The following is a 27,063-nucleotide window of genomic DNA, read 5'->3' on the forward strand; positions in this document are numbered from 1 at the left end:
AGAGAGAGAGAGAGAGAGAGAGAGAGAGAGAGAGAGAGAGAGAGAGAGAAACATCAGTCCAGCTGCATATTAAACCTTATAGGGTCAAATTACTCACTCATACTCTTTCACACAGAGACACATAAACAAAACAGACGGATAGAGAAAATGACAGGAAGAGTGTACTCAGATATTGTTAAAGATCATTTGCAGAAATCAGATATTCTGCTTGGTCCTAGGTAAAACTTACTTGATCATTTTCTTTTTATCTGTTTCCAACAAAGACAGCTGTATCACATTGAATGGTTTGAGCCACCCCCGGCACTTGCATTTCTGATGTTAAACATATCATTAATATATTCCATAGAAAAAAGGCAGAAATGGGGAAATGCTGGAGTCCCTCCTCCATAAGCCTCTTACTCCTCTGTCTGTATCCTGCTGTATCCCCTATTACCAAATCTACCATCCCCTTCTGCTCTACACATTCCAAGGATTTTTGTAGCTGACTAGTAATGATAAATAATCCTCCTTCTTTTACTATTCTCTTTAATAGTCTGGGATAACATTCTCGGTCTCTACTTTTGCTTTGTACCTGTCCCATTTTCTCCTGGAAGGTTTTTTTTTGGGGGGCTAATCTTTGCTTCTTTGTATTTTCTACTAATCCCTATCATATACTCACATTAGCCTAGTGAGTTACCCTCTGCAAGTTTTTACCTTAAGAGAAAATCCTACTCTTGCCTCCTACCTTTTTTAATGTTCTCCAGAGTTACTGGAGGCCACTTCTCTACCGGGAACTTTTCTTAAGTCCCTTTACGAGGCGCCATTAATGCCTGATGGGCATAGGCTGAACCAGCAGTATGGAATGATGGACATGAGCAAGGTGAGAATCTGTCATAGCAGTTTCCTATTTATTGATCAGAGGGCAGGGTTTATTCATATAATGAATGCAAAGCAATTATCTCTTAGGAATACATGCAAAAATATTTACTGTTCTTGTACACTTAGCATATCTGTATGTTTTTATGTCCTTGTTGACTTACATAATTCCATATGTTTTAATGTCCTTGTTCCCTTGCATGTATCTATGTCTGGGTCACAGCTCGGTTGTTGAGTTCTAAGCTCCTGCAAGTCAGGAAGAGATGGTGAGCCAATCTTAAGATATAATATAGACTTCATGGGGAGCTGGTTTAGGAGAAATCCTGAACCAGAGTCTTCCCATGTATGGACCAGGTCAGAGACTGGCCCTCAACAGAATCAGAACACAGAGTCTCTAATCCAGATTGGACAAATAGATACTTGTTTACTTACATGCGAGACAAAATATTGTGCCTTCTTTACCGAGAAGTAATAGCCAATATGAAGGAATGCAAACTTTGTCATCATTTTGAGTGAAAATATCTTGACTTAAGCAAATTGGACACAAAAAACAAATTAAAGTGTCCAATTTTGTTGAAAAAATCGGGGTGGGGAACAATGGTTTTTCAAGAAAGTAAACTCAGAAAATGAGGCAGCTATTAAGGTTAGTTTTTAGATTTCTAAAGAAATTACCGCTGCTGGGAAGTCTTTTACTAAAGGTGACTTCATAAAGAAGTGTTTGCTGATTGCAGTTTCTGGATTATGTCCTGATAAAAAAAAATAAGTGTTTTTGAGAATATGTTTGTCTCATATGACCATGCAGCAAAGAGTAGTTGGTGACAAACTGATTGCTGACTAGAAGTATGTTATGTCCCATTAACTAAATGCAAAGAGTAAGAAAACCTGATAAATGTATTAAAACTTTTCTGCTTAGTAAAATAATTTTTAAAATATTGATGTGATTTCTTAATATTAAATTCTTAAAAATCTTAAGTAATAAGTATAACTAATTGATATTAATTGAAATTTCCCTTTTTAAGTATGGTTTATTTGCGCAATAGTTTAATCATTAATTATACCTTTACTTGGAAAGTTGGATGCTAAAAACCTATCTGTGGCTGAAAGAAGTTTAGCCTATTTTAATTTTGGCCCCTACCTATTGTCAAGTTGTGCAGGTCTGATCTAAGTCAAGGCTCATAAGTAGACCAGATATAAGAATACCAACCCTGCCTACTTTGTAATGTTTTTGTGAAGATGATTTGAGGTAATCAATAATCAATAAAGTGATATACAAATGGAAGGTGTTAAAATCATTGTACAACAAAACAGATGATGGGAGGGGCCAAGACCAAGAGTCTTCATTTCATGGACCTGCTCATGGCCACAATCTGCAGAAAAACCATGTAAGAGTGCCCTTGGAGAACTGGAGGCGGTTCCTCTGTATGGACCATTCTCTGTGAGTATAAAGATGTGAAGTTAAAAGACCTAGGAGCATATCCCAGATCAGCTCCTGACTACTAGTGTGACCTTGACCAAGTCACTTCTCTCTGGGTAACATTTTCTTTAGCTGGAAAATGAGAGTGTTCAGATGAACTGCCTAGGACCCTTTGACCTCTAAACCTCCAATCCTAAGATCTAGGCAGTTATGGTGTCAAAGCACTGTGAAGGACATGTTGAATACTTCTTCATATCAATGGGTCACAAAGCTCCCTATTCTATTGTTTTTTTGTATATGTTTCATTTGTCTCTACTGCTAGCTCAGGTTCACCACTTCCCCCCAGCACCCTTGCCACCCTTCCCACCCATGCACACTTCTCTCTCCATCTCCCCTCCTCTTTCCCCCATGATGAAGCTGCAGTCCGGTGGAGTGGGGAGAGGAGAACTCAGTTTGTGACACCAGCCTTACATTTCCTGGGCTCTCTATAGTTTCTAACTCCTATGATGACATCAGCTCTCCAATGTACTTTCCACTACTTTTAGGTTCCTCCTTTCTCTCTGAGTACCACCAGAAATTCCTATAAAAAGGGGACTGACACACGAGACAGAGACGCAGACCTCCAGAGTGTCTCAGCTTTGCTCTGCTCCTCCACGCCTTCTCTCCTGTCAGGATCATGAAGCTCTCTGTGGCCGCCCTCTCCATCCTTGTGGTCATGGCCGTCAGCTCTCTGGCTTCCTCTGCACCAAGTAAGGGAGCTTCTTCCAGCCCTGTGTGGCTGTGTCCAGGCTCAGGTCCTAGGCTGGACAGAACCCTGACCAGAGATGAGGCTGGTCTAGCCATAGGGATCTGAGAGGGGGGGAGGGGCAGGAGCAGGAGGATGTCTGTGCCTTTTAGACCTGAAGGCTTAACATGCCCCTGACAGTATATGCCGGTTAAATGTTAGATGGAGATGAGACAAGAGGACAAAGGGAACTAGCCTGGATTCTCTGACTGGCGAAGTTCCCATTCTGATGCTCCCTCTAATTACTCAAGTGATCTCCAGACACTGACTTCCTGGGCAAAAGGCAGGACTTGAATGGGCACATCCATTCTAGCTCCCACACTTCAGGTGTCTACAAATTATCTCCTTTGGGGATGGGACAAGCAGGTCTGATTGTCCTCCAGGCACAATGAGAGTCACACCTGGCACTGCAGGGAAGCAGGGTAAAGGAGGGATCACATCCCCAGTGTGCCTAGTTCTGAGTTGGTCCCTGAGATGGAGTCAGCAGCTAAGGAATGTATGGTGTGAACCTAAGCCCTTACTAATCTCATGACTCCCTTCTTTTCCAGTGGGCTCTGACCCTCCCACCTCCTGCTGCTTCTCCTATGTCAGCCAACGGATCCAAAGAAAATTTGTGACAGACTATTATGAGACCAGCAGCCTGTGCTCCCAGCCAGCTGTGGTGTGAGTATCTACCCACTGAATCTCTGGAGGGGATCCAGGGAGAGAGGATGGCAAGGGGAAATGGGGCCAGCTGGCAGCTTGGTGAAATGGATGAATCAGGCCACACTGGGGAACCCTGGTTGAAAGGGAAAGAAATCCTTCATGTGGTCCCTGGCCAAGGTTGGGTTCTCCACGAAGAAAAATGGGAGCTGCTCACCCAAGAGGGAGGGAGAAACAGAATCAACAGGGATTATATGTCAAGGTGAGGCTTCCTGAGAGATTCCCCACTGGACAGGTGTCTAGAGAGAATGATAAGGGATGTTGCCAGAGGTGAGGATTGTTCCTCCTGGCCCTCCAGAGATGAACAAGGAGTGGTCAGTGCTGGACCTAGGGAGAACATAGAGAAACATTTCTCTCTGTGACCTCTCGTCTCTCCTCCTCTCCCTCCCCAGGTTCCAGACCAAAAGAGGCCGGCAGGTGTGTGCCAACCCCAGTGATGCCTGGGTTCAGAGCTATGTGGAAGAGCTGGAGCTGAGCTGAGGGGCTCAGGGGCCTTGGACAATGACTCCATTTTTTTTTTTTTTTGCTTTTTTGGAGGGGGGGAGGTAGGGCAATTGGGGTCAAGTGACTTGCCCAAGGTCACACGGCTAGTTTTTTTGTGTTAAGTGTCTGAGGCTGGATTTGAACTCAGGTCCTCCTGACTCCATGGCCTGTGATCTATTCACTGCACCACCTAGCAACTCCAACAATGACTCTTAAAGGGAAATGGACCGAGCTGAGGAATTCCACAGGCAGATGCAATCTCCCCAAACCCAGCCCTATGGAGATCCTCTCCCCCATTTTTATTTATACTTATCTGTGACATTTCATTTATGTAAATTATTTGGTGGCAGCTTTGGGTGTTTGTTCTTGCTGTTTGCCCTTCTGGAAGACAACTGCTCCCCAGGGGACCTCTATAGCAGCCTGGCCTCTCTTCCTGAGGCTCCTTTGGGTCACCTGCTGGATTCTATGACTATCTGTTGCACAAAGATTTCACAATAAAATGTTTGAAGACCATATCTTTTTGCTGTACTTTCAATATTCTTTGGGCATGAGGGGTTCAGGAGGGGGAGTTCTGCTATTATCATATGATTGGTGGAGTATCATTGGACAGCAAAGGTTCTGTAATGGCTCTGTGGGTTCACTGGGCTGCCATCTCACTCTGAGGTAGCAGGATAACAGGGATTCCCAAAATCCCATCTTCTCCCTTCCGGAGAAGTAAAGTTTCAGGAATAGAGAGCCAACATTTCTTCTTATTTCTGCTTATCTTATCCGATAAGACCACACAGGGAGTCTTGTGGTCAGTATCTAAAGTTTAAGACAAACTTTGGGAAACTAAAGAATGTTCAGAGAAAGATATATAATGATGTGAAGTGTCTAGATTAAGAAGCTGATGATTTCAAGGAATTAGGGAGAAGAGAAGAGCCACGCTAGCCCTGATTTCTGTTTTCAAGTATTACAAGTTCTGTCCTTTGGAAGAGTTGAGACTTATGCTCTCTGGGACCCAAGTAGAAAACCAAGGACAAGGGGTGGTATTTGTAAAGACCCAAATTTGTGCCTGACATTAGGAAGAGCTTCCTAACAATTAGAGCTGTCCAACCTGGAAAGGACTGTTTCAAGCTGTGTTTGAAAACACATTCTCTTTCCCATGAGGTCTTTAAACAGTGGCTAGGTGACTACCCACAAAGGATGTAATAGTGGGAATTTTTTTCAATCACTCTTTCAAGATCTATATATTGTTATTATTCAGTCATTTCAGTGTGTCTGACTATTCATGACCCCATTTTGGGTTTTCTTGGCAGAGATACTGGAGTGGTTTATCATTTCCTTCTCTAGCTTGTTTGACAAATGAAGAAACTGAGACAAATAGAGTTAACTGACTTGCCCAGGGTCACACAGCTAGAAAGTGTCTGAGGCCAGATTTGAATTTAGAAAGATGAGTCTTCTAGACTTTAGACCCAGCATTCTATCCACTAATGCACATGTAAATTCCTGAAGTGAATTGACATTCCCATTTGGCCTCTACTGTGTGATGCTGGGCAATGCATTCAAACTTTCTCTCCTGTGTATTCCTTAAGTCAGCCCTGAGGCTGACATGAATTAACAGGGGTAGCAGAACATGCTTTAACATCTGCAAAGAGCTTTAGTGAATGAAAGGCTCTTTATTATTCTTTGTTTTTTTTTTTTTTATTAGTGTAGTTATGGGTGGGCAGTGTTCCCATTCTCTCTACCCTGCCTGGAGTGATGGAATACCAAGGGAGATTTGAAAGGGATTGGGAAGCACAAGGAATCCTTGTGGAATTTCATGCTCTCTAAGGTTCCCTCCAGCTCCAAATCCTTGGTCTTTTCTTCTAGAACTCCCATTGTTAGTGGGTTTTGAAGTCGCCGAGGGACTGACTTTCTCTTAACAACCCATGTGAAATAGGAAGAAGCATAATTATCCCCATTTGATGGATGAGGAAACTGAGGCTCTGAAAGATCAATTGTTTTTCCCTGAACATAAAACTAGGAAGTGTCCACGCTGGGTTTCCACCACTGCTCTACACTATTGAATACCAGTGCACGTCAACCCTACCAGGACAGTTTGCAATGGTCCCAGAAGGAATGTGGGCGAATCAGTCTTGTTCTGTCCCTAAGAATGGAGAGGCTCTCCAAATGGCCACAGCAGGGGGGCAAGGTCAGAGAAACGCATAGACGTGCCTGTACCTTTCTTGGTCTCTTCCAATTCATTTTTTTTTTTCAGTGAATTTATACCAGTCATTTCTGAATGTGTCTTATGCTCATGCCTTGAAGGAAAGTTTTTAAAACGAAGGGGGAAAAGTTGGATTAGTCAGTGTCTAAAGGATGAAGATGACTGGGTGACTTGCCCCGGGATACCCTGTTTTCTAGTTAGTATCAGGGTCAGGATTTGTACCTCTGTCTCACTGGCTCTCAGTTCATCTCTAACCACCACACCACACTACCTCTGCTGGAGGGGAAAACTGCAGAAAATCCACAAGACCAGAGCTCACTTGCCATGCGAGTAGCATCCTCATTTCTCTCTGAGACTCAAGGGGAAAAGCAGTCCTGTTTTGATTCCTTCTGTTGAGAGGGAATGCTAAATCCCACTCTCGTTTCCTCTTCCCTCTTCCTTCTTGGGACAGGAGAATGAAGTGAGACTTTCTTTATATCTCTTTTCCTTTCCTTTCCCAGGACTCCAGTTTTCCATGACAGTCTATGATGTTCTTATGACTTTACTGTAGCACTCAACCTTGAATTCTGTCTTTTTGAGGCCACATACTGGTGGCATTCCCATTTTGGGTCCCCATATTTCCTTGGATCTCTCTCTGTCCCTTATGACTCATGTTAGGTAGTAGGACACAGAGGAAGAAAAAGGGAGAGTGACATGATTCTGAGAAGAGGGAGGAAGAGGAAGCCCTGGGCTTCAGAAGAGAGGCACAGGGCAAACCTATATTAAGGCAAGGTTAGGCTCTGCAAACCCAACCACTGACCATAAGGGAGTGATATCTAAACCTACATCATAGTGTTTCCTAAATCACTATGACCGTCACACGTGATTAGTTTCCTTTTTTCTATTTTGAACATCAAAATACCGACAAATATTAACATTTCAATATAGAAGGAACAGAAAAGAGGAGGGCATAGGAATTTGGGAACTTCTACTCAATGTGGTTTGATGGTTTTAGGTAAATATTAAGTTCACCACTACAGTAAATCGCTTCCCTTGCTTGCTTGTGTTCCCTTCTAGAATTCTCTTTCCTTCCTCAATTTTTCGTTGTTGTTCTCTCCTTTATTTCTCCTGTTTGTGCCTTGCTCTTAATGGTCCCATAGCCATCCTCTTGTATACCAGATTGTGTATAAAAGTACAAAGCATAAGCATTGGCTAGAGCTGAAAAATGTTTGTCTCACTTGGCATCTCTCCTCTCCCCTCCCCATCAAAAGTTCCGAAACTGGCTTCATTTTCAGCCTTCTGCTGCAAGGATCACCCACTGCAGGGATCTGGATTCTCCAGTCATTCCAATTTGTTTTTACTGACAATCCTGCCATCACAGTGTTAGCTCTTCTCCAGGTGCTTGGTCTTTTTTTCACTCAGAAAGAGAAGCAAGTGAAGAAGGCAGCAGAGTGTTTAGGAAAGCCATAGAAATCACCGAACTGGGTGAGCATTCTGTTTGTGACCAAAACTACTGAAAACACTGGAAAATAACCAGAGAGAAATCAAGTTGAGGTCAATATCTCACACTACCTATCCCAAGAAGCTGCATGTAATAGTGGGAGTTGGAAACTGAAAAAGGCTGTGTCAGAGGCTGAGGTTTTGTTCCTTGGGGCAGTTTGATCATGGGGGAAAGAGGAGAGTGGATAGAGAGGGGAGAGATATGTTTGTAGTGGCCTGACAAGGGTGCTGAGGGGGCAGTGATAAATTTGAGAGAGTAGCAGAGACAGATGAAACCAATGGAATGAAATAGGAAGGAGAGATAAGGTCACCATTGATTTGAAAGATTATTCTGCATGGCCTTCATACTACTTTCATACTATAACTGCCTAAATCTTAAGACTGTAGGTTTAGAAGAAGGGCCATCAATTGTCCAGTTCAATACCAAATGTGGCCCAGAGAAGGGGCCTTGTTCAAGGTGATTACAGTATACAGAGGTCAATCCTGATTCTAGTTTCAACTCTCCTGGCTTCAGACCTGGACAGAAAAGTTATATCTCAAACAAATTTCAGGAAAACTGAAGGAGATGCCTGTCCTAACCTACCACTTTTTAACCCATTAAATAGCAACATTTTATTCACACCCATTTCCAACTTCCCCTCACATCTGTTTTTTTCTTCTTTGACATGAATTTCATTTCCATTGGATTAAAAAAAAATGTGATGGTATATATCAGGGGTGGAGAACCTGTGGCCTCAAGGCCACATATAGCCCTATAGGTCCTCAAGTGCAGACTTTTGACTGAATCCAAACTTCCCAAAACAAATTCCCTTAATAAAAGGATTTGTACTTTTGGATTCGGTCAAAGGGCCCCACCCATTGGCCTAGAAGGCCGCATGTGACCCTGATGCTGGAGGTTCCCCAGGTCTGGTACATATGATAGTTGTATGCTTAAAATGTCATGGTATCATACATACACTCCTCCCCAGAGAGTCTCATGTTGCCTCCTCTCCCATGGGGGTCTGCCCTGTAGTTTTGTCCAAACCTTCCTGAAGGCAGAAGGCCTAAGGTCGAATCTTGAATCTATTACTTCCTTGTTATCAAAATTGGGACAAGACATTTAAGAATACTGGCAACTGTACAGCAACTATTCTACAAATGATCTGATTAGATCAGACTGGTGGCACTGGGAGGTTAAAGATTACAGAGTTAATAAGTTTTAGAGATGGAGAGAAAACCCAGATCTTACTGATTTCAAGTCTAGGACCTATCCACTCTATGTCAGCTGTCATAATTAAACCAGAGATAAAAATACCTACCCTGGCGACTTTATAAGGTTGTTGTAGAGATGATATAAGATAATCAGCATTAAAATCTTTTGTATCCTCAATGTGATACCTTGTGTGAAGGTGTTAAAATCTTCACACAAGAAAGCAGATGAAGTGTTGGGCCAAGACCTGGAGACCTCATTTCTTTGCCCTGCTCATGGTCACCATTTGCACAAGAGTTGTGAAGCAGTGCCCTTGAAGGACCAGAGGTGATTCCTCTTTATGGACTATTTTCTGTGAGTATGAAAATGTGAAGTCAACAAACCTGAAAACATTTCCAGGCTTGGCTTCTGACTACCAGTGTGACCTTGGACAAGTCACTTCTTTCTGGCCCACAGTTTCTTTACCTGGACAATGAGAGTGTTCCACTAAACCACCTAGGACACTTTGACCTCTAAATCTCCAATCCTAAGATCTAGGCAGTGATGTTGTTGAAGCACTATGAAGGTCTTGTTGAATACTTCTTCATGTCAATGGTCCACAGAACTCTCCTATTTGTTTCTGCATATGTTTCATCCGTCTGCTGCTAGCTCAGGTTCACCACTTCCCCCCAGCACCCTTGCCACCCCACCACATGCACACTTCTCCTCTCTCCACCCTCCCTCCTCTTTCCCCCATGATGAAGCTGCACTGGGGGAGACAACCTCAGTTCGTGACACCAGCCTTACATTTCCTGGGTTCTCTTTTTAGTTTCTAACTCCTACCATGACAACATCTTTCCACTGGACTTTCCAGTCCTTTTAGATTCCTTTGATCTCTCTGAGTACTTCCAAAAACCCTTATATAAAGGGACTGACACACAAGACAGAGACACAGACCTCCAGAGTGTCTCAGCTTTGCTCTGCTCCTCCACGCCTTCTCTCCTGTCAGGATCATGAAGCTCTCTGTGGCCGCCCTCTCCATCCTTGTGGTCATGGCCTTCAGCTCTCTGGCTTCCTCTGCACCGAGTAAGGGAGCTTCTTCCAGCCCTGTGTGGCTGTGTCCAGGGTCTGGTCATAGGCTGGATAGAACTCTGACAGGGACCAGGCTAGACTTTTCCTAGGCATCTGTGAGGATGGGGAGGGGCAAGAGCAGGGAGGATTTCTATATGTTTGGACTTGAAAATATTAACCTGCCCTTGACAATACAAGCTGGTTAAATGTTAGATGGAGATGAGACAAGAGAGGAGAAAAGACATGGGACTAAATTCTGTATCTGGAGAAGTTCTCATTCTTACTCTGCCACTAATTATCCATATGATCTCTAGCAAGTGGCTTCCTGAGCAAAGGCAGGAATTGGATAGGCAGGTCTGTGACATCTCTCTGAGCTCCCATGCTTCAGGTTTCCAGACATCATCCCCTATGGAGATGGGACCAGTAGGTCTGATTCTCCTCCAGGCACAATGAGAGTCACACCTGGTACTGCAGGGAAGCAGCGTAAGGGAGACAGGAGGGATCATATCCCCAATGTGCCTAGTTAAGAGTTTGTCCCTGCGATGGAGTCAGCAGCTAAGGAATGTACGGTGTGAACCTAAACCCTTACTAATCTCATGCCTCCCTTTTTTCCAGTGGGCTCTGACCCTCCCACCTCCTGCTGCTTCTCCTATGTCAGCCAACAGATCGCTAGAAAATTTGTGACAGATTATTATGAGACCAGCAGCCTGTGCTCCCAGCCAGCTGTGGTGTGAGTATCTACCCACTGAATCTCTGGAGGGGATGCAGGGAGAAAGGATGGCAAGGGGAAATGGGGCCAGCTGGCAACTTGGTGAAATGGATGAAACTTGGGAAAACCTACTTAGAAGGGAAAGAAGATCCCCCAAGTGATCCCTGGGAAAGGTTGGGTTCTCCATGGACCAAGATGGGAGCTGCTCACCCAAGGGGGAGGAATAAGTTGAAGCAACAGGGATTATGTGTCAATGTGAGATTTCTTGAGTGACTTCCCAACACTGTACAGATCTTTGGAGGGAGACTGAATAGTCAGAAAGGCCTGAGAGATGTTGCTGGAGGTGAGGATTGTCCTCTAAGGTCCTGCAGAGATGTGCAGGAAGTGGTCAGTGCTGGACATGGAGGAGCACAGAGAAACATCTCCCCGTCCATGACCTCTCATCTCTCCTCCTCCCCTTCCCCAGGTTCCAGACCAGAAGAGGCCGGCAGGTGTGTGCCAACCCCAGCGAGGCCTGGGTTCAGAGCTATGTGGAAGACCTGGAGCTGAACTGAGGGGCTCAGGGGCCTTGGACAATGACTCTTAAAGGGAAAAGGACCAAGCTGAGCAATTCCACAGGCAGATGTAATCTCCCCAAACCCAGCCATCTGGAGAGCCTCTCCCCCATTCTTATTTATCCTTATCTGTGAGATTTCATTTATGTAAATTATATGGTGGCAGCTTTGGGCGTTTGTTCTTGCTGTTTGCACTTCTGGAAGACAACTGTATCCCAGGGGACCTCTATAGCAGCCTGGCCTCTCTTTCTAAGGGTCCTTTGGGTCCCCTGCTGAATTCCCTGAATATCTGTAGCACAAAAATTTCAGAATAAAGTGTTTGAAAACCATATCTTTTTGTGGCAGTTTCAATTTTGGGGGGGGGAAAGAGGGCTTCAGGAGGGGGAGTTCTGCTCTTATCATATAAAATTGGTGTGGCATCATTGGACAACAATGGTTCTGTAAGAACTTTGTGGGCTCATTGGGTTGCCATCTCACTTTGAGTCCATAGGTTAACAGGGATTCCAAAAATCCCATCTTCTCCCTTCTAGAGAAGCAAACATCCAGAAAGAGAGCCCATATTTCTACTGTTCTTATCTGATAAGACCACACAGGGAGTCTTGTGTTTAGTAAGCAGAGTTTAAGAGAAAGTTTGGGAAGTTAGAAAATGTTCGGAGAAAGGTGTCCAATCATACAAAGTAGCTAGATTAAAAAGTGGATTATTTGAAGGAACAAGGGATAGTCAGTGGGGAGAAGAGAAGAGCCACATCAGTCCTGATTTCTTTTCTGAAGTATTAGCAGTTCTGTATTTTGGAAGAGTTGAAATTTGTGCTCTCTGGGGTGCAAGGATGGAACCAAGGACAAGTGGTGGTATTTGTAAAGACCTAAATTTATGCCTGACATTAGGAAGACCTTCTTAACAATTAGCTGTCCAAATCGTAATGGGCTACATCTAAGCTGTGGAGGATTCCCTCTCCCATGAAGGTCTTTAAGCAGTGAGTAGGTTACCACTGACAAAGGACAGGAATGTGGGGAATTCTTTCAAACACCTTTTGAAGTAATCAATATATTGTTGTCTTTCTTGTTGAATCATTTCAGTCATGTCTGACTGTTTGGGTTAGCATATTTGGGTTTCCTTGGCAGTGATACTGGAGTGGTTTATCATTTCCTTCTCCAGCTCATTTAACAGACCAGGAAACTGAGGCAGAGTGAAGTGACTTGCCCAGTGTCACACAGCTAGTAATGTCTGAAGCCAGATTTGAACTTATAAAGGCTAGTCTTCCTGACTTTAGGCTCAGCATTCTATCTACTGATGCACAGGAAAATTCCTGAAATGAACTGGTACTCCCATTTGGATTCTGCCAGGCATTAGTTGGGTGATGCTGGACAATGCATTCAAGCTTTCTCTCCTGGTTATCCCTTAAGACTGCTGTGGGGATGACAGGGCAGAAGAAGATGCTCTGTAAATTGTAAAGAACTTTATTGAAGCAAAGGCAGTGTGTGATTCATCATTGTTTTTTATTTGTTCCTGGTGGTTGTGGGTGGGCAGTATTCCTATTCTTCCTTCCCTGCCTGCAGCACATGGTTGTTGGGGACTTGAAATCCCAAGGGAGAATTGAAAGGGATCGGGAAGCAAAATGAATCCTTGCTGAACTTCATGCCCTCTAGGGTTCCTTCCATCTCCAAATCCTTGATTCTCTAGTCCAGAATTCCCATTATTAGAATGTTACAACATCTTCAATGGATGGATTTTTCTCTCAACATCTCATGTGAAACAGGAGGAAGGAGTATTATTATCCCCACTTGATGGATGAGAAAACTGAGGCTCTGAGAATTTCATTGATTTTCCCATGAGCATATAGCTAGAAAGTGTTCAAGGCAGGGTTCCAACACTACTTTCCACTTTGAATACCAGCATCCTGACAACTCTACTGAGCTAGTCTGGAATGGCCCCCACAGGGAATGAGGGTGAATCAATCCTTTCTATCCTTAAGAGTTGAAAGTTCTCAAAATGACCCCGGAAAGAAGCAGAAGTTCAAAGATGTGCCTGTACTTTTCTACGTTTACAATTCAAGTTTATTTTTGTCAATTCACATTTTCCACTATTCATTTCCGAATGTATCTTATGCTCATGCCTTGAAAGAAAATTTTTTTCAATGGAAGGGGAAAACTTCAGCAAAACTCAGAGTATCTAAAGGATTAGAAAGGAAATGATCAGTGTCTAAAGGATGAAGATGGTTTAGTGACTTGCACAGGGACACCCAGTTTACTAGTCAATATCAGGGGCAGGATTTTTACCTCTGTCTCCCTGACTGTAAGTTCATCTCTAACCACCACACCATACTACCTCTGCTGGAGGGGAAAAGAGTAGAAAATCCACAAGACCAGAGCTCACTTGCCATGTGAGTGGCATCCTCATTTCTCTCTGAGACTCAAAGGGAAAAGCAGTCTTCTTTTGTTTCCTACTGATAAGAGTGGATGCTAAATCCCAATCTGGTTTCCTCTTCCCTCTTCCTTCTTGGGTCAGGATGATGTAAGGAGACACTCTTTCCTTCTCTTTTCCTTTCCTTTCCCAGGGCTTGAGTCTTCCAGGGGAAGTCTGAGTATGATGTTTCTATGCCATTACAGTAGCATCTAATGTTTAATTCTCTGTAATTTTGAGAATGTACTCCTGTAGCATTCCATTTTAGGTCCCCATATTCTCTTGGATCTCTTTATGTTCCCTGTGACTCATTTTTGTTAGTGGGGACACTGAGGAAGAAAAAGGGAGAGTGACTTATGATTCTGAGCAGAGGGAGGAAGAGGAAGCCCTGGGACCAGAGAAAAGCCACAGAGCAAACCTCTATTAAGGCAAGGTTAGGTTCTGCAAACCCAACCACTGACCAAAAGGAAGTGACATCTACATCTACATCATAGTATTTCATAAATTCCAATGACCCTCAGAAATAATTACTTCCTTTTATTATGGACATTAAAATATAAAAAAATTATAACATTTCAATATATGAAAGAACAGAAAAGAGGAGGGCATAGGAATTTGTGAATTTCTACTAAATATAGTTTGTTTTTAGGTATATATGAAGTTTAGCACAATGGCAAATCACCTCCCTTACTTGCCTGTGTCTCCTTCTAGAATTTCTTTTCCCCCTCAACTTTTCATGGTTGCCCTTCCCTTTATTTCTCCTATTTTTGCCTTGCTGTTAGTGGCCCCATAGTCATCCTCTTGTATAACAGATTGTGTGTTAGGAAACAAAGCAAAAGTATTGGGCAGAGCTGAAAATGTTTGTCTCATATGGTATCTCCAGTCTATCACCTCCCCATCAAAATGTGGGAATCTGGCTTCATCTTCAGTCTTTTGCTGGAAGGTTCACTCATTTCAGGGACCAGCATTCTGGAGTCATTCCAATTTGTTTTCATTGGCAATGCCCCAGTCATTTTATCAGCTCTTCTCCAGGTTCTACATACTTCCCTCAGAAAGAGAAGTGAGTGAACTTGGCAGCAGGGTGTTTAGGAAATCTATGTAAATCACTGCATTGCGTGAGCATTCTGTATATGACCCAAACTACTGGGAACTCTGGAAAGCAGCCAGAGAAAAATTAAACTTAGACCAATATCTCACACCATCTGCCCCAAGAAGCTGCATGTGTCATGGTGGAGGTTGGAAACTGAAAAATGAACCCAGGAAATGCAAGGCTGTGTCATGGGCTGAGGTTTTGTTCCTTGGGGCAATTTGATCATGGGGGAAAGAGGAGAGTGGATGGAGAGGGGAGAAGTGTGTGTGTCGTGGTATGACAGAGGTGCTGAGGGGGCAGTGATAAAGATGAGAGAGTACCAGAGGCTGATGAAACCAATGGAAAATGAAATAGCAAGGAGAGATATGGCCAGCATTAATTTGAAGGATTATTCAGCCTGACCCTCATAGTTCTTTGATACTATAGCTGCCTAGATCTTAGGACCATAGGTTCAGAAGGAGAAGGATCCTTAGCTTTATTGTCCAAAACCCTTCTTTCACAACTAAAGAAAATCTGGCCAAGAGAGAGGGGCCTTGTTCCAAGTGATTCCAGTAGTGAGAGGCAGAGTCTGGCTCTGGTTTCAGGCCTCCTGACTCCAGAATGGGAAAGGAAAGTTACATCTCAAAGAAATTTCAGGAAAATTGAAGGAGATGCCTGCCCAACGCTACCACTTCTCAACCCATTAAATAGTAACATAGCTTTCACACCCATCTCTGTCTTCCCCCACATCTTGTTTTCTCTTCTTTAGCATCATTTTCATTCCCATTTTGAACAGAAAAAGATGTGATGGTCTATATGATAGTTGAGTACTTAAAAATGTCAAGGTATTATATATATACACTCCTTCCCAGAGAGCCTCATGATGCTTCCCCTCTCATGGGGGTCTGTACCATAATGTTGTCCAACCCTGCCTGAAGCTGGAAGGCTTAAGGTTGACACCTGTATCTTTAACTTTTGGGTTATTTAAATTTGGACAAGCTGTTTAGGAATACTGGTAATTGTACAGCAACTACTTTACAAATGATCTGATTAGAGAGTGTTGGCTGGGGACACTGGAAGTTTAAAGATTACACAGTTAATAATTTTTCAGAGACAGAACTTGAACCCAGATCTTCCTTATTTCAAGGCTAAGACCCCATCCACTCTATGTCAAGTCTCATTACTAACCTAGTGATAAAAATACCAACACTGTCTACTTCATAAGGTTGTTGTAAAGATGATATGAGATAATCAGCATAGAAATCTTTTGTATCCTTAAAGCAATACAAATGTAAGGTGTTAAAATCATCACACAAGAAAGCAGATGAAGGGCTGGACCAAGACCTAGAGGCCTCATTTCTTTGCCCTGCTCATGGCCACCATTTGCACAAAAGTTGTCAAGCCATGCCCTTGAAGGACCTGTGGTGGTTCCTCTATATTGACCATTTTCTGTGAGTATAAAAATGTGAAGTAAACAAATGGGAACATTTCCAGGATCTACTCCTGACTATCAGTGTGACCTTGGACAAGTCACTTCTCTCTGGCCCACAGTTTCTTTACCTGGACAATGAGAGTGTTCCACTAAACCACCTAGGACACTTTGACCTCTAAATCTCCAATCCTGAGATCTAGTCAGTGATGATGTTGAAGCACTATGAAGGTCTTGTTGAATACTTCTTCATATCAATGGTCCACAGAACTCTCCTATTTGTTTTTGCACATGTTTCCTCTGTCTGCTGCTAGCTCAGGTTCACCACTTCCCCCCCAGCACCCTTGCCACCCCACCACATGCACACTTCTCTCTCCACCCTCCCTCTTCTTTCCCCCCTGATGAAGCTGCATGAGGGGGAGAGAAACTCAGTCCTTAACACCAGCCTTGCATTTCCTGGGTTCCCTTTTTAGCTTTGAACTCCTACATCAGTTCTCCACCGGAATTTCCACTCCTTTGAGGTTCCTTCTTTCTCTCCGAGTACTCTCAGGAACCTCTATAAAAAGGGGACCCACATGAGACAGACGCAGACCTCCAGAGTGTCTCAGCTTGTCTCAGCTCCTCCACGCCTTCTCTCCTGTCTGGATCATGAAGCTCTCTGTGGCCGCCCTCTCCATCCTCGTGGTCATGGCCTTCAGCTCTCTGGCTTCCTCTGCACCGAGTAAGGGAGCTTCTTCCAGCCCTGTGTGGCTGTGTCCAGGGTCTGGTCATAGGCTGGATAGAACTCTGACGGGGACCAGGCTAGACTTTTCCTAGGCATCTGTGAGGATGGGGAGGGGCAAGAGCACGGAGGATTTCTATATGTTTGGACTTGAAAATATTAACCTGCCCTTGACAATATAAGCTGGTTAAATGTTAGATGGAGATGAGACAAGAGAGGAGAAAGGGCACTGGCCTGGATTCTGTCTCTGGCTAAGTTGTCATTGTGACTCTGCCACTAATTACCCAAGTGATCTCCAGCAAGTGGCTTCCTGGGCAAAGGCAGGAATTGGATGGGAAGGTCTCTGACATCCCTCTGAGCTTCCCACACTTTAGGTTTCCATAAATTTTCAGCCATGGGGATGGGAACAGCAGGTCTGATCCTCCTCCAGGCACAATGAGAATCACACCTGGTCCTGGAGGGTAGCAGGAGAAGGCAGACATGAAAGATCACAACCCCAGTGTGCCTAGTACACAGCATATCTGTGGATTGGAGTCAGCAGGTAAAGAATGAAAGGTGTGAACATACAACCATACTAATCTCATGCCTCCTCTCTCTTTGCAGTGGGCTCTGACCCTCCCACCTCCTGCTGCTTCTCCTATGTCAGACAACAAATCCAAAGAAAATTTGTGACAGACTATTATGAGACCAGCAGCCTGTGTTCCCAGCCAGCTGTGGTGTGAGTATCTATCCATGAATCTCTGGGGGGGATCCAGGGAGAGATGATGGCAGGGGGAAATGGGGCCAGTTGGCCACTCAGGGGAAACCCTGAACACAAGGGAAAGAAGCCCCCCAAGGGGTCCCTGGCCAAGGTTGGGTTCTCCATGAAGCAAAATGGGAGCAGCTTACGCAAGGGGAAGGGAGAAACTGAAGCAATAGTGGTTATACTCTAGTGTGAGGCTTCCTGAGAGACTCCCCACTGGACAGGTTTCTAGAGAGAACCTTAACAGGCAGAAAAGCCTGAGAGATGTTGCCAGAGGTGAGGATTGTCCCTCAAGGCCCTGCAGAGATGTGCAGGAAGTGCTCAGTGCTGGACATGGGGGAGCACAGAGAAACATCTCCCCCTCCATGACCTCTCATCTCTCCTCCTCCCCCTCCCCAGGTTCCAGACCAAAAGAGGCTGGCAGATGTGTGCCAACCCCAGTGATGCCTGGGTTCAGAGCTATGTGGAAGACCTGGAGCTGAGCTGAGGGGCTCAGGGCCCTAGGACAATGACTCTTAAAGGGAAATGGACCAACCTGAGGAATTCCACAAGCAGATGTGATCTCCCAAAATCTAGCCTTCTGGAGATCCCCTTCCCCATTATTATTTATTCTTATCTGTGACATTTAATTTATGTAAATTATTTGGTGGCAGCTTTGGGTGTTTGTTCTTGCTGTTTGCACTTCTGGAAGACAACTGCTCCCCATTGGGGACCTCTATAGCAGCCTGGCCTCTCTTTCTAAGGGTCCTTTGGGTCACCTGCTGGATTCTACATATGTCTGTAGCACAAAGATTTCACAATAAAATGTTTGAAAATAGTACCTTTTGCTATTGTTTCAATGTTTTTTGGGAATGAGGGGTTCAGGAGGGGCAGTTTTACTCATCATATAATGTTGGTGTAGCATCATTGTAAATCAAAGTTTCTGTAAAAGCTCTGTGGGATCAGTGGGCTGCCATCTCCCTTTGCGTCAGCAGGTTGATGGGGATTCCAAAAACCCCATTGTCTCCCTTCTGGAGCAGCAATGTTCCAGGAATGGAGAGGCAATATTTCTCCTGTTCTTATCTGATAAGGCCCCCCCCCCCCCCAGGGAGTCTTGTGTTCAGTATCCACAGTTTAAGAAGGAATTCTGAAAGCTAGAGAATGTTCAGAGAAAGGCATACAATGATGTGCAATGTCTAGATTAAGAAGTGGATGATTTGCAGGACATTGGCACGGTCAGTGGGGAGAAGAGAAGGGCCACGCCAGCCCTGATTTCTGTTTTCAAGTATCACAAGTTATGTCCTTTGTAGAACTAAGGACAAGAGGTGGCATTTGTAAAGACCTAAATTTGTGCCTGAGATTAGAAGATCTTCTTAATAATTTGAGCTGTCCATCCTGGAATGGATCACACCAAACTGTGGTGGGTTCTCTCTCCCAGGGAGGTCTTTAAACAGTGGCAAGGTGACTACTCACAAAGGACGTGATAATGGGGATTTTTTTCAATCACCTTTTGAAGATCAATATATTGTTGACATTGCTGTTGAGTCATTTCAGTCAAGTCTGATGGTTTATGGCCCCATTTTGGGTTTTCCTGGCAGAGATACTGAAGTGGTTTATTATTTCCTTCTCCAGCAATTGGACAGATGAGGAAATAGACAAGGAGGGTTAAGTTACTTGCTCAGAGTAACACACCTATTAAGTTTCTGAGACTGAATTTGGACCATCCTGACTTTAGGCCCAGCATTCTGTCCACTATGGCATATGTAAATTCCTGAAATACATCTAATCCTCTCTGGCATTCCCATTTGACCTCCACCAGGAACCCGTTGTATGATCTTGGGCATGTATTCAAACTTTCTCTCCTGTGTATACCCTAAGACTGCCCTGAGGCTGAAATGAGTTAACAGGGGCAGCAGAACATTCTTGAAGATCTGGAAAGAGCTTTAGTGAAGGAAAGGCTGTTTATTATTCTTTATTGTTTTTTTTTATTAGTTTGTGGTAGCTGTAGGTAGGCAATGGTCTCATTCTCTCTACCCTGTGTGGAGTGATGAAATCCCAAAGGAGATTGGAAATGGATTGGGAAGCACAATGAATCCTTGTAGAATTTTATGCTCTCTAAGGTTCCTTCCAGCTGCAAAACTTCATCTTTTACTGTAGAATACAATACCCATCGTTAGTGGGTATTGAAGTCACCAAAGGACTGAATTTTCTCAACCCATTTGAAATAGGGAGAAGTATAATTATTCCCATTTGATGAATGGGAAAACTAAGGCTCTGAGAGTTTCATTGATTTTCCCATGAGCGTACAGCTAGGAAGTGTCCAAGCTGGGTTTCCACCACTGCTCTACTCTGAATACTAGCAAACTTTCACCTCTTCTAGGATAGTCTGGAATGGTTCCCACAGGGAATGAGGCTGAATCAATCCTTTTCTATCCCTAAGATTTGAAAGGCTCTTAAAATGGCCAAAGGCAAAAAAACCAGAGAAGCCCAAAGATGTGCCTGTTACTTTTCTTGATTTTCTTTTGCAATTCAATTTTATTTTTTTCAGTGCATATTTTATTCCAGTTATTTCTGAACATCTCTTGTGCTCATTCCTTGAAAGAAAGTTTTTAAAACGAAGGGGGGAAAATTCAGCAAAACTTAGGGAATTTAAAGGATTAGGCAAGGAAATGATTAGTGTCTAAAGGATGAAGATAATTGGGTGACTTGCCTTGGCACCCCTTGTTTGCTAGTCAGTATCAGGGGTAGGGTTTATACTTCAGCCTCCGTGACTCTAAGTTCATTCCTCTAGCCACCACAGCACACTACCTGTGCTGGAGGGGAAAAGAGTAGGCAATCCACAAGAGCAGAGCTCATTTGTCATGTGAGTGGGATCCTCACTTCTCTCTGAAACTCTAGGTGAAAAGGTGTCCTCTTTTGATTCCTGCTGATAATAAGGAATGGTAAATCCCAGTCCCGTTTCTTCTTCTCTCTTTCTTCTTGGATCAGACAATGTAGTGAGACCTTCTTTCCTTCTCTTTTCTTTTCCTTTCCCAGGACTCCAGTCCTCCAGGGGAAGTCTGGCAATGATATTTCTATGGCTTTGCTGTAACACTGAATCTTTAATTCTGTCTTTTTGAGGACATACCCTGTGGAATTCCCATTTTGGGCCCCCATATTCCCTTGGATCTTTCTATGTCCCATGTGACTCATTTTAGGTAATAGGACACAGGAAGTAAAAGGGAGAGTGACTTATGACTCTCAGCAGAGGGAGGAAGAGGAAACCCTAGGAACAGAAAAGACCCACAAGGCAAACCTATATTAATGCCAGGTTAGGCTCTGCAAACCCAACCATTGACCATGAGGCAGTGATATTTAAGCCTATGTCAGAGTGTTTCATAAATTGACATGACCCTCACATGTTGTTAATTTCTTCTTTTTTATTTTTAACATCAAAATTTCAACAAATATTAGCATTTCCATACATAAAGTACAGAAAAGAGAAGGGTGAATCAATCCGTGAATTTCTACTAAATATAGTTTGGTGTTTTTAGGTATCTATTAAGTTTAGCACAATGGGAATTCACTGCCCTCATTTGCTTGGGTTCCCTTGTAGAATTCTTTTTCCCCTTCAGGTTTTCATTGTTGGTCTTTCCTTTCTTTCTCCTATTTTTGCCTTGCTGTTAGTGGTCCCAAAGCCACCCTCCTTTATAATACATTGTGTATAAGGAAACAAAGCAAAAGTATTGGGTAGGAATGAAAATGTTTGTCTCATTTGGCATCTCTAATCTAACAGCTCCCCATCAAAAGTTGGAAATCAGTCTTCATCTTCAGTCTTCTGCTGGAAGGTTCACTCATTGCAGGGATCAGCATTCTTGACTTATTCCAATTTGTTTCATTGACAGTACTGCAATCATGTCATTAGCATTTCTCCAGGTTCTGTTTACTTCACTGAGAAACAGAAGCAAGCGAACATGGCAATGGAATGGTTAGGACATCCAAGAACATCACCCCCTTGGGTGAGCATTATGTTTGTGACCAAAACAACTGCAAAAACTGGAAAGCAGCCAGTGAGAAATGAAGCTTAGACCAATATCTCACGCCACTTACCCCAAGAAGCTGCATGTGTCATGGTGGGTGTTGGAAACTGAAAAAGGAATCCAGGAAATGCAAGAGTATGTCAAAGGCTGAGGTTTTGTTCCTCCAGGAAGTTTGATAATGGGGGAAAGAGGAGAGTGGATGGAAAAGGGAGAGAGGTTTGTATAGGGCCATGACAAGGGTGCTGAGGGGGTCAGTGATAAACTTGAGAGAGCAACAGAGACTGATGAAACAAATGCAAAATGAAATCAGGAGAGATAGGTGTAGCAGCAAGCACCCCAGTATTCCCAGGGTGGCTGCTAGCACAGGTTCTTGGATCTGCTTTGTTAAAGGAAAGCAACTCAAAATGGGTTAACAAGCTTACTTTAATCAGTCAGACATATATCGTTTACCTTGTTCAGGGGAAATGGTCAGCACCCCGAACTTCAAAGTATACAGGCAGAATTATCAAGACAGAAACAGATCAAGTAGACAGCTTTCCAAACTGTCCAACCATTACATCCATACCCAGTCAACATCTGGGTTTCCACATCTGGGTTTTTCAAAGCCGGGGGACTCTCAACAAAGGCTTCCCAGAATTCAGATCAAATCACAGAACACTTTTCAAAGTGAGTCCCAAAACAAAGCTACACATCAGGGCTTATATAGCCTTCTCCTGGTTCAGAGAATGTAACAACCTTATTGACTCACTGGCCAATCAAGAAGTATCTACTGAAAAACAAGCCTCCCACCCCAGGCTTCAGGTGCATTTTAGCCTAGGGGCAGGGAAGATCTTCCAAATTTGCATTCCCATTACAATAGGGTCACCATTGATTTGAAGGATTATTCAGCATGGGCTTCATACTTCTCTGATATTATAACTGCCTATATCTTAATCTTGTAGATTTAGAAGAAGAGCCATTAGCTGTCTTTTCTCACACCAGTTGGGGCCCAGAGAGAAAGGCCTTGTTGAGGTGATTCCTGTAGTGAGAGGTAGATCCTGGATCAGGTTTCAAGTCTCCTGATCCCAGACCTGGATAGCAAAGTTTCATTTCAAACAAATTTCTGGAAAATTGAACGAGATGTCTGCCCTGCCCTACAATACTGGTAACCACATAGCAACTGTTCTACAATTGATCTGATTAGAATATTGACAGGGTGCAATGGGAGGTTAAAGATCACAGAGCTAATAAGTTTCAGAGATGGGACTTGAACACAGATCTTCCTGATTTCAAGCTTAGGACCCTATCCACTCTATGTGAATCATCATAAATAAATTAGAGATAAGAATACCAATTCTGCCTACTTTATATGATTGTTGTAAAGATGATATGAGATAACTAATGTTAAAAATCTTTTTATATCCTTAAAGTGATACAAATAAAATCTCCAGACAGTAAAGCAGAGGAAGGGATTAGACAAAACTTGGAGTCCTCATTTCACCTGCTCATGGCCATTGTTTGCACAAAAGTTGTTGAGGAGTGCCCTTGAAAGACCTAAGGTGACTCCTCTGTATGGACCATTTTCTGTAAGTATAAAGACATGAAGCCAACAAACCTGGGAACATTTCCAGGATCTGCTTCTGCCTACTGATGTGACCTTGGACAAATCACTTCTTTCTGGGCCACGGTTTCTTTAGCTGGAAAATGAGAGTGTTCAACTAGCCCATCTAGGACTCTTGTGCCCCTAAATGTATATTAGTAAGATCTAGGCAGTTAGGAAATTAAAGTGGCATGAAGGTCATGTTGAATGCTTCCTCATATCAATGGTCAACAAAACTCTCTTTCCTATTTGTCTTTGCATATGTTTAATCCGTCTTCTGCTAGCGCAGGTTGACCACTTCCCCTCAGCACCTTTGCCACCCCACCATGTGCACACTTCTCTCTTCATCCTCCCTCCTCTTTCCCCCATGATGAAGTTGCACTGGAGGGAGGGGGGAAGAACCTCAGCTTTTGACACCAGCCTTACATTTCCTGGGCTCTTTCTTTAGTTTCTAACACCTACCACGACATCAACTCTCTACCAGAATTTCCTCTCCTGTTAGGTTCCTTCCTCCTCTCTGGGTACTTCAAGAAATCCCTACAAAAAGCTTGTGCTCTGCTCCTCCACGCCTTCTCTCCTGTCAGGATCATGAAGCTCTCTGTGGCCGCCCTCTCCATCCTCGTGGTCATGGCTGTCAGCTCTCTGGCTTCCTCTGCACCGAGTAAGGGAGTTTTCTCTTTCTGTGGTTGTGCCCAAGTTCTGTTCCTAGGCTGGATAGAACCCTGACAGGAGATGAGGCTAGTCTAACCATAGGGATCTGTGAGGGTTGGGAAGGGGAGGACTAAAAGGGAGGGGCAGGAGCAGGAGCAGGGAGGATGTCTGTGCCTTTTGGACCTGAAGGCATTAACATGCCCCTGATAGTATATGTTGGTTAAATGTTAGATGGACATGAGACAAGAGAGGAGAAAGGGCACTGGCCAGGATTCTGTGTCTGGCTAAGCTCTCATTCTGGCTTTGCCACTAATTACCCAAGTGATCTCCAGCAAGTGACTTCCTAGGCAGAGACAGTTATTGGATGGGCAGGTCTCTGACATCCTTTCTAGATTCCACGCTTCAGGTTTCCAGACATCATCCCCTATGGGGATGGGACCAGCAGGTCTGATTGTCCTCCAGGCACGAGAGTCACACCTGGCACTTCAGGGAAGCAGGGTAAGGGGAACAGAAGGGATCACATCTCCAGTGTGCCCAGTTCTGAGTTTGTTCCTGAGATGGAGTCAGCAGCTAAGGAATGTATGGTGTGAACCTAAGCCCTTACTAATCCCATGCCTCCCCTCTCTTTGCAGTGGGCTCTGACCCTCCCACCTCCTGCTGCTTTTCCTATGTCAGCCAACAGATCCAAAGAAAATTTGTGACAGACTATTATGAGACCAGCAGCCTGTGCTCCCAGCCAGCTGTGGTGTGAGTATCTACTCACTGAATCTCTTGGGGGGATCCAGGGAGAGAGGATGGCAAGGGGAAATGGGGCCAGCTAGCAACTTGGTGAAATGGATGAATCAGGCCACTTTGGGGGAACCCTGGACACAAGGGAAAGAAGCCCCCCAAGTGATCCCTGGGGAAGGTTGAGTTCTTCATGGAGCAAGATGGGAGCTGCTCACCCAAGGGGGAGGGATAAGCTGAAGCAACAGGGATTATTTGCCAAGGTGAGGCTTCCTGAGAGACAACCCCTGGACATATCCCTAGAGAGAACCTGAATACTCAGGAAGACCTGAGGGATGTTGCTAGAGGTGAGGATTGTCCCCTAAGACCCTGCAGAGATGTGCAGGAAGTGGTCAGTGCTGGACATGGGGGAGCACAGAGAAACATCTCCCCCTCCATGACCTTTCATCTCTCCTCCTCTCCCTACTCAGGTTCCAGACCAAAAGAGGCCGGCAGGTGTGTGCCAACCCCAGTGAGGCCTGGGTTCAGAGTTATGTGGAAGAGCTGGAGCTGGACTGAAGGCCTCAGGGACCTTGGACCTTAAAGGGAAATGGACCAAGCTGAGCAATTCCACAGGCAGATGCAATCTCCCCAAATCCAACCTTCTGTAGATCTTTTCCCCATTCTAATTCATTCTTATCTGTGAGATTTATGTGAATTATTTGGTGGCAGCATTAGGTATTTTTTCCTGCTATTTGCACTTCTTCAAGACAATGGTTCCCCATGGGACCTCTCTGAGCAGCATGGCCTCTCTTCTGGAGTCCTTTGGGTCACCCGCAGGATTCCATGAATATCTGTTAGCACAAAGATTTCAGAATAAAGCTTTTGAAAGGTACATCTTTTGGTTGTGGTTTCAATGTTCTTTGGGGATGAGGGTTTCAGGAGGGGGGAGATCTCTTATCAAATAAGACTGGTGTGGCATCATTGGCCAGCGAAGTTTCTGTCAAAGCTCTGTGGGTTCAGTGGGCTTCCATCTCCCTTTGAGTCAGCAGGTTGATTACAAAAATTCCATCTTCTTCCATGCTGAGAAGCAAAGCTCCAAGAACAGAGAGGCAATATTCCTACTCTTCTTATCTGGTAAGATCACCCAGAGAGTGTTGTGGTTGGTGCCCATAGTTTCAGAAGAACATTTGAAAGGTGAGAATGCTCAGAGAAAGGCAACCAATGATGTGAAATGCCTAGAGTCACAAAAAGGTGATTTGAAGGAAGTTGGAATGGTCAGTGGGGAGAAGAGAAGAGCCACGTCAGTCATGATTTCTGTTTTCATGTATTGGAGGTGGTCTGTCCTACGGAAAAGTTGAGAGTTGTGCTCTCTGGGTCCCAAGGATAGAACCAAAGACAAAGGGTGAAATTTGTAAGGACCTAATTCTGTGCCTGACACTAGGAATAACATTCTAGCAATTATACATGTCCAAACTGCAATGGACTGCATCAAGTTGTGATTTGTTTTCTCTCTCATGGAGGTCTTTAAATAGTGACTAGGTGACCACCCACAAGGAACGTAATAGTGAGAATTGTTTTCAATCACCTTTTGAAGTAAATCAACATATTGTTATTGTCAAGATATTTTTGGCTGTGTCTGGCTGCTTTGGGACCCCATTTTGCTTTTTCTTGGCAGAGATACTAGAGTGATTTGCCATTTCCTTCTCCAGTTCATTAGACAGATAAGGAAACTGAGGCAAAGAGAGTTAACTAATTTGACAAGAAAAACATAGCTAGTAAGTATCTGAGGCCAGATTTGAAACCAGAAAACTTAGTCTTTCTGACTTCAAAGCTCAGCATTCTATCCACTAATGCACATGTTAATTCCTGAAATGAATCGGCATTCCCATTTGGCCTCTACCAGACATTTACTGGGTGATGTTGGGCAACGCATTCAAACTTTCTTTCTTATCCCTTAAGACTGCCCTGAGACTAACATGAGATAACAGGTGCAGCAGAATGTGCATTAAGAGTTGTAAAGAGCTTTACTGAGGTAAAGGCTGTGTGTTATTCATTGTTGGTCTTTATTGATTAGTGGTGGTTGTGGGTGGGCAATGTTCCCATTCTCCCTGCCCTGCCTGCAGCATAGGGTTGCTGGGAAGAGGAAATCCCAAGGGAGATTTCTAAGGGATTGGGCAGGAAAATGAGTCCTTGTTGAAATTCATATCCTCTACTGTTCCTCCCAGCTTCAAATCCCTGATCCTCTAGTCCACAACACCAGTTCTTAGGGAGTTTTGAAGTCTCCAAAGGACTGACTTTTCTCTCAACCATCCATGTGAAATACAGACAGAGAATATTATGATTTCCATTTGATGGATG

General features: G+C 43.9%; 5 protein-coding genes across 5 annotated transcripts in view; all 5 read left to right on the forward strand.

Moving 5' to 3' along the window:
• The window catches only part of LOC138162618 (protein Wfdc21-like), a 387,573-nt gene that overhangs the window by 290,108 nt on the left and 70,402 nt on the right, over positions 1–27,063 (forward strand). The gene's annotated exons all lie outside the window — the stretch shown is intronic.
• On the forward strand, positions 2,851–4,751 carry LOC138162120 (C-C motif chemokine 4-like). Its single transcript, XM_069089203.1, has 3 exons — positions 2,851–3,018; positions 3,602–3,716; positions 4,148–4,751. Exons 1-3 carry the CDS (start codon positions 2,946–2,948, stop codon positions 4,233–4,235), a joined length of 276 nt encoding a protein of 91 aa, XP_068945304.1. The 5' UTR covers positions 2,851–2,945; the 3' UTR covers positions 4,236–4,751.
• Positions 9,975–11,736, forward strand: LOC138162121 (C-C motif chemokine 4-like). Its single transcript, XM_069089204.1, has 3 exons — positions 9,975–10,159; positions 10,760–10,874; positions 11,320–11,736. Exons 1-3 carry the CDS (start codon positions 10,087–10,089, stop codon positions 11,405–11,407), a joined length of 276 nt encoding a protein of 91 aa, XP_068945305.1. The 5' UTR covers positions 9,975–10,086; the 3' UTR covers positions 11,408–11,736.
• Positions 16,867–18,589, forward strand: LOC138162122 (C-C motif chemokine 4-like). Its single transcript, XM_069089205.1, has 3 exons — positions 16,867–17,027; positions 17,631–17,745; positions 18,169–18,589. The coding sequence occupies exons 1-3, from the start codon at positions 16,955–16,957 to the stop codon at positions 18,254–18,256; spliced, it is 276 nt and encodes a 91-aa protein (XP_068945306.1). The 5' UTR covers positions 16,867–16,954; the 3' UTR covers positions 18,257–18,589.
• LOC138162123 (C-C motif chemokine 4-like) lies at positions 23,735–25,596 on the forward strand. The gene is made up of 3 exons (XM_069089206.1): positions 23,735–24,007; positions 24,630–24,744; positions 25,194–25,596. Exons 1-3 carry the CDS (start codon positions 23,935–23,937, stop codon positions 25,279–25,281), a joined length of 276 nt encoding a protein of 91 aa, XP_068945307.1. The 5' UTR covers positions 23,735–23,934; the 3' UTR covers positions 25,282–25,596.

The sequence above is a fragment of the Petaurus breviceps genome, unplaced genomic scaffold, assembly GCF_028583685.1.
Source record: "Petaurus breviceps papuanus isolate PSGF00001 unplaced genomic scaffold, PetGlider_PUasm1.0 186, whole genome shotgun sequence".
NCBI lineage: Eukaryota > Metazoa > Chordata > Mammalia > Diprotodontia > Petauridae > Petaurus > Petaurus breviceps.

Coding starts and splice junctions, on each gene's coding strand:
- LOC138162122 (XM_069089205.1), top strand. CDS start 16,955: ATGAAGCTCTCTGTGGCCGCCCTCTCCATCCTCGTGGTCATGGCCTTC. Junction 17,028..17,630: donor TCTGGCTTCCTCTGCACCGA/GTAAGGGAGCTT, acceptor CTCTCTTTGCAG/TGGGCTCTGACCCTCCCACC. Junction 17,746..18,168: donor TGTTCCCAGCCAGCTGTGGT/GTGAGTATCTAT, acceptor CCCCCTCCCCAG/GTTCCAGACCAAAAGAGGCT.
- LOC138162121 (XM_069089204.1), top strand. CDS start 10,087: ATGAAGCTCTCTGTGGCCGCCCTCTCCATCCTTGTGGTCATGGCCTTC. Junction 10,160..10,759: donor TCTGGCTTCCTCTGCACCGA/GTAAGGGAGCTT, acceptor CCTTTTTTCCAG/TGGGCTCTGACCCTCCCACC. Junction 10,875..11,319: donor TGCTCCCAGCCAGCTGTGGT/GTGAGTATCTAC, acceptor CCCCTTCCCCAG/GTTCCAGACCAGAAGAGGCC.
- LOC138162120 (XM_069089203.1), top strand. CDS start 2,946: ATGAAGCTCTCTGTGGCCGCCCTCTCCATCCTTGTGGTCATGGCCGTC. Junction 3,019..3,601: donor TCTGGCTTCCTCTGCACCAA/GTAAGGGAGCTT, acceptor CTTCTTTTCCAG/TGGGCTCTGACCCTCCCACC. Junction 3,717..4,147: donor TGCTCCCAGCCAGCTGTGGT/GTGAGTATCTAC, acceptor CTCCCTCCCCAG/GTTCCAGACCAAAAGAGGCC.
- LOC138162123 (XM_069089206.1), top strand. CDS start 23,935: ATGAAGCTCTCTGTGGCCGCCCTCTCCATCCTCGTGGTCATGGCTGTC. Junction 24,008..24,629: donor TCTGGCTTCCTCTGCACCGA/GTAAGGGAGTTT, acceptor CTCTCTTTGCAG/TGGGCTCTGACCCTCCCACC. Junction 24,745..25,193: donor TGCTCCCAGCCAGCTGTGGT/GTGAGTATCTAC, acceptor CTCCCTACTCAG/GTTCCAGACCAAAAGAGGCC.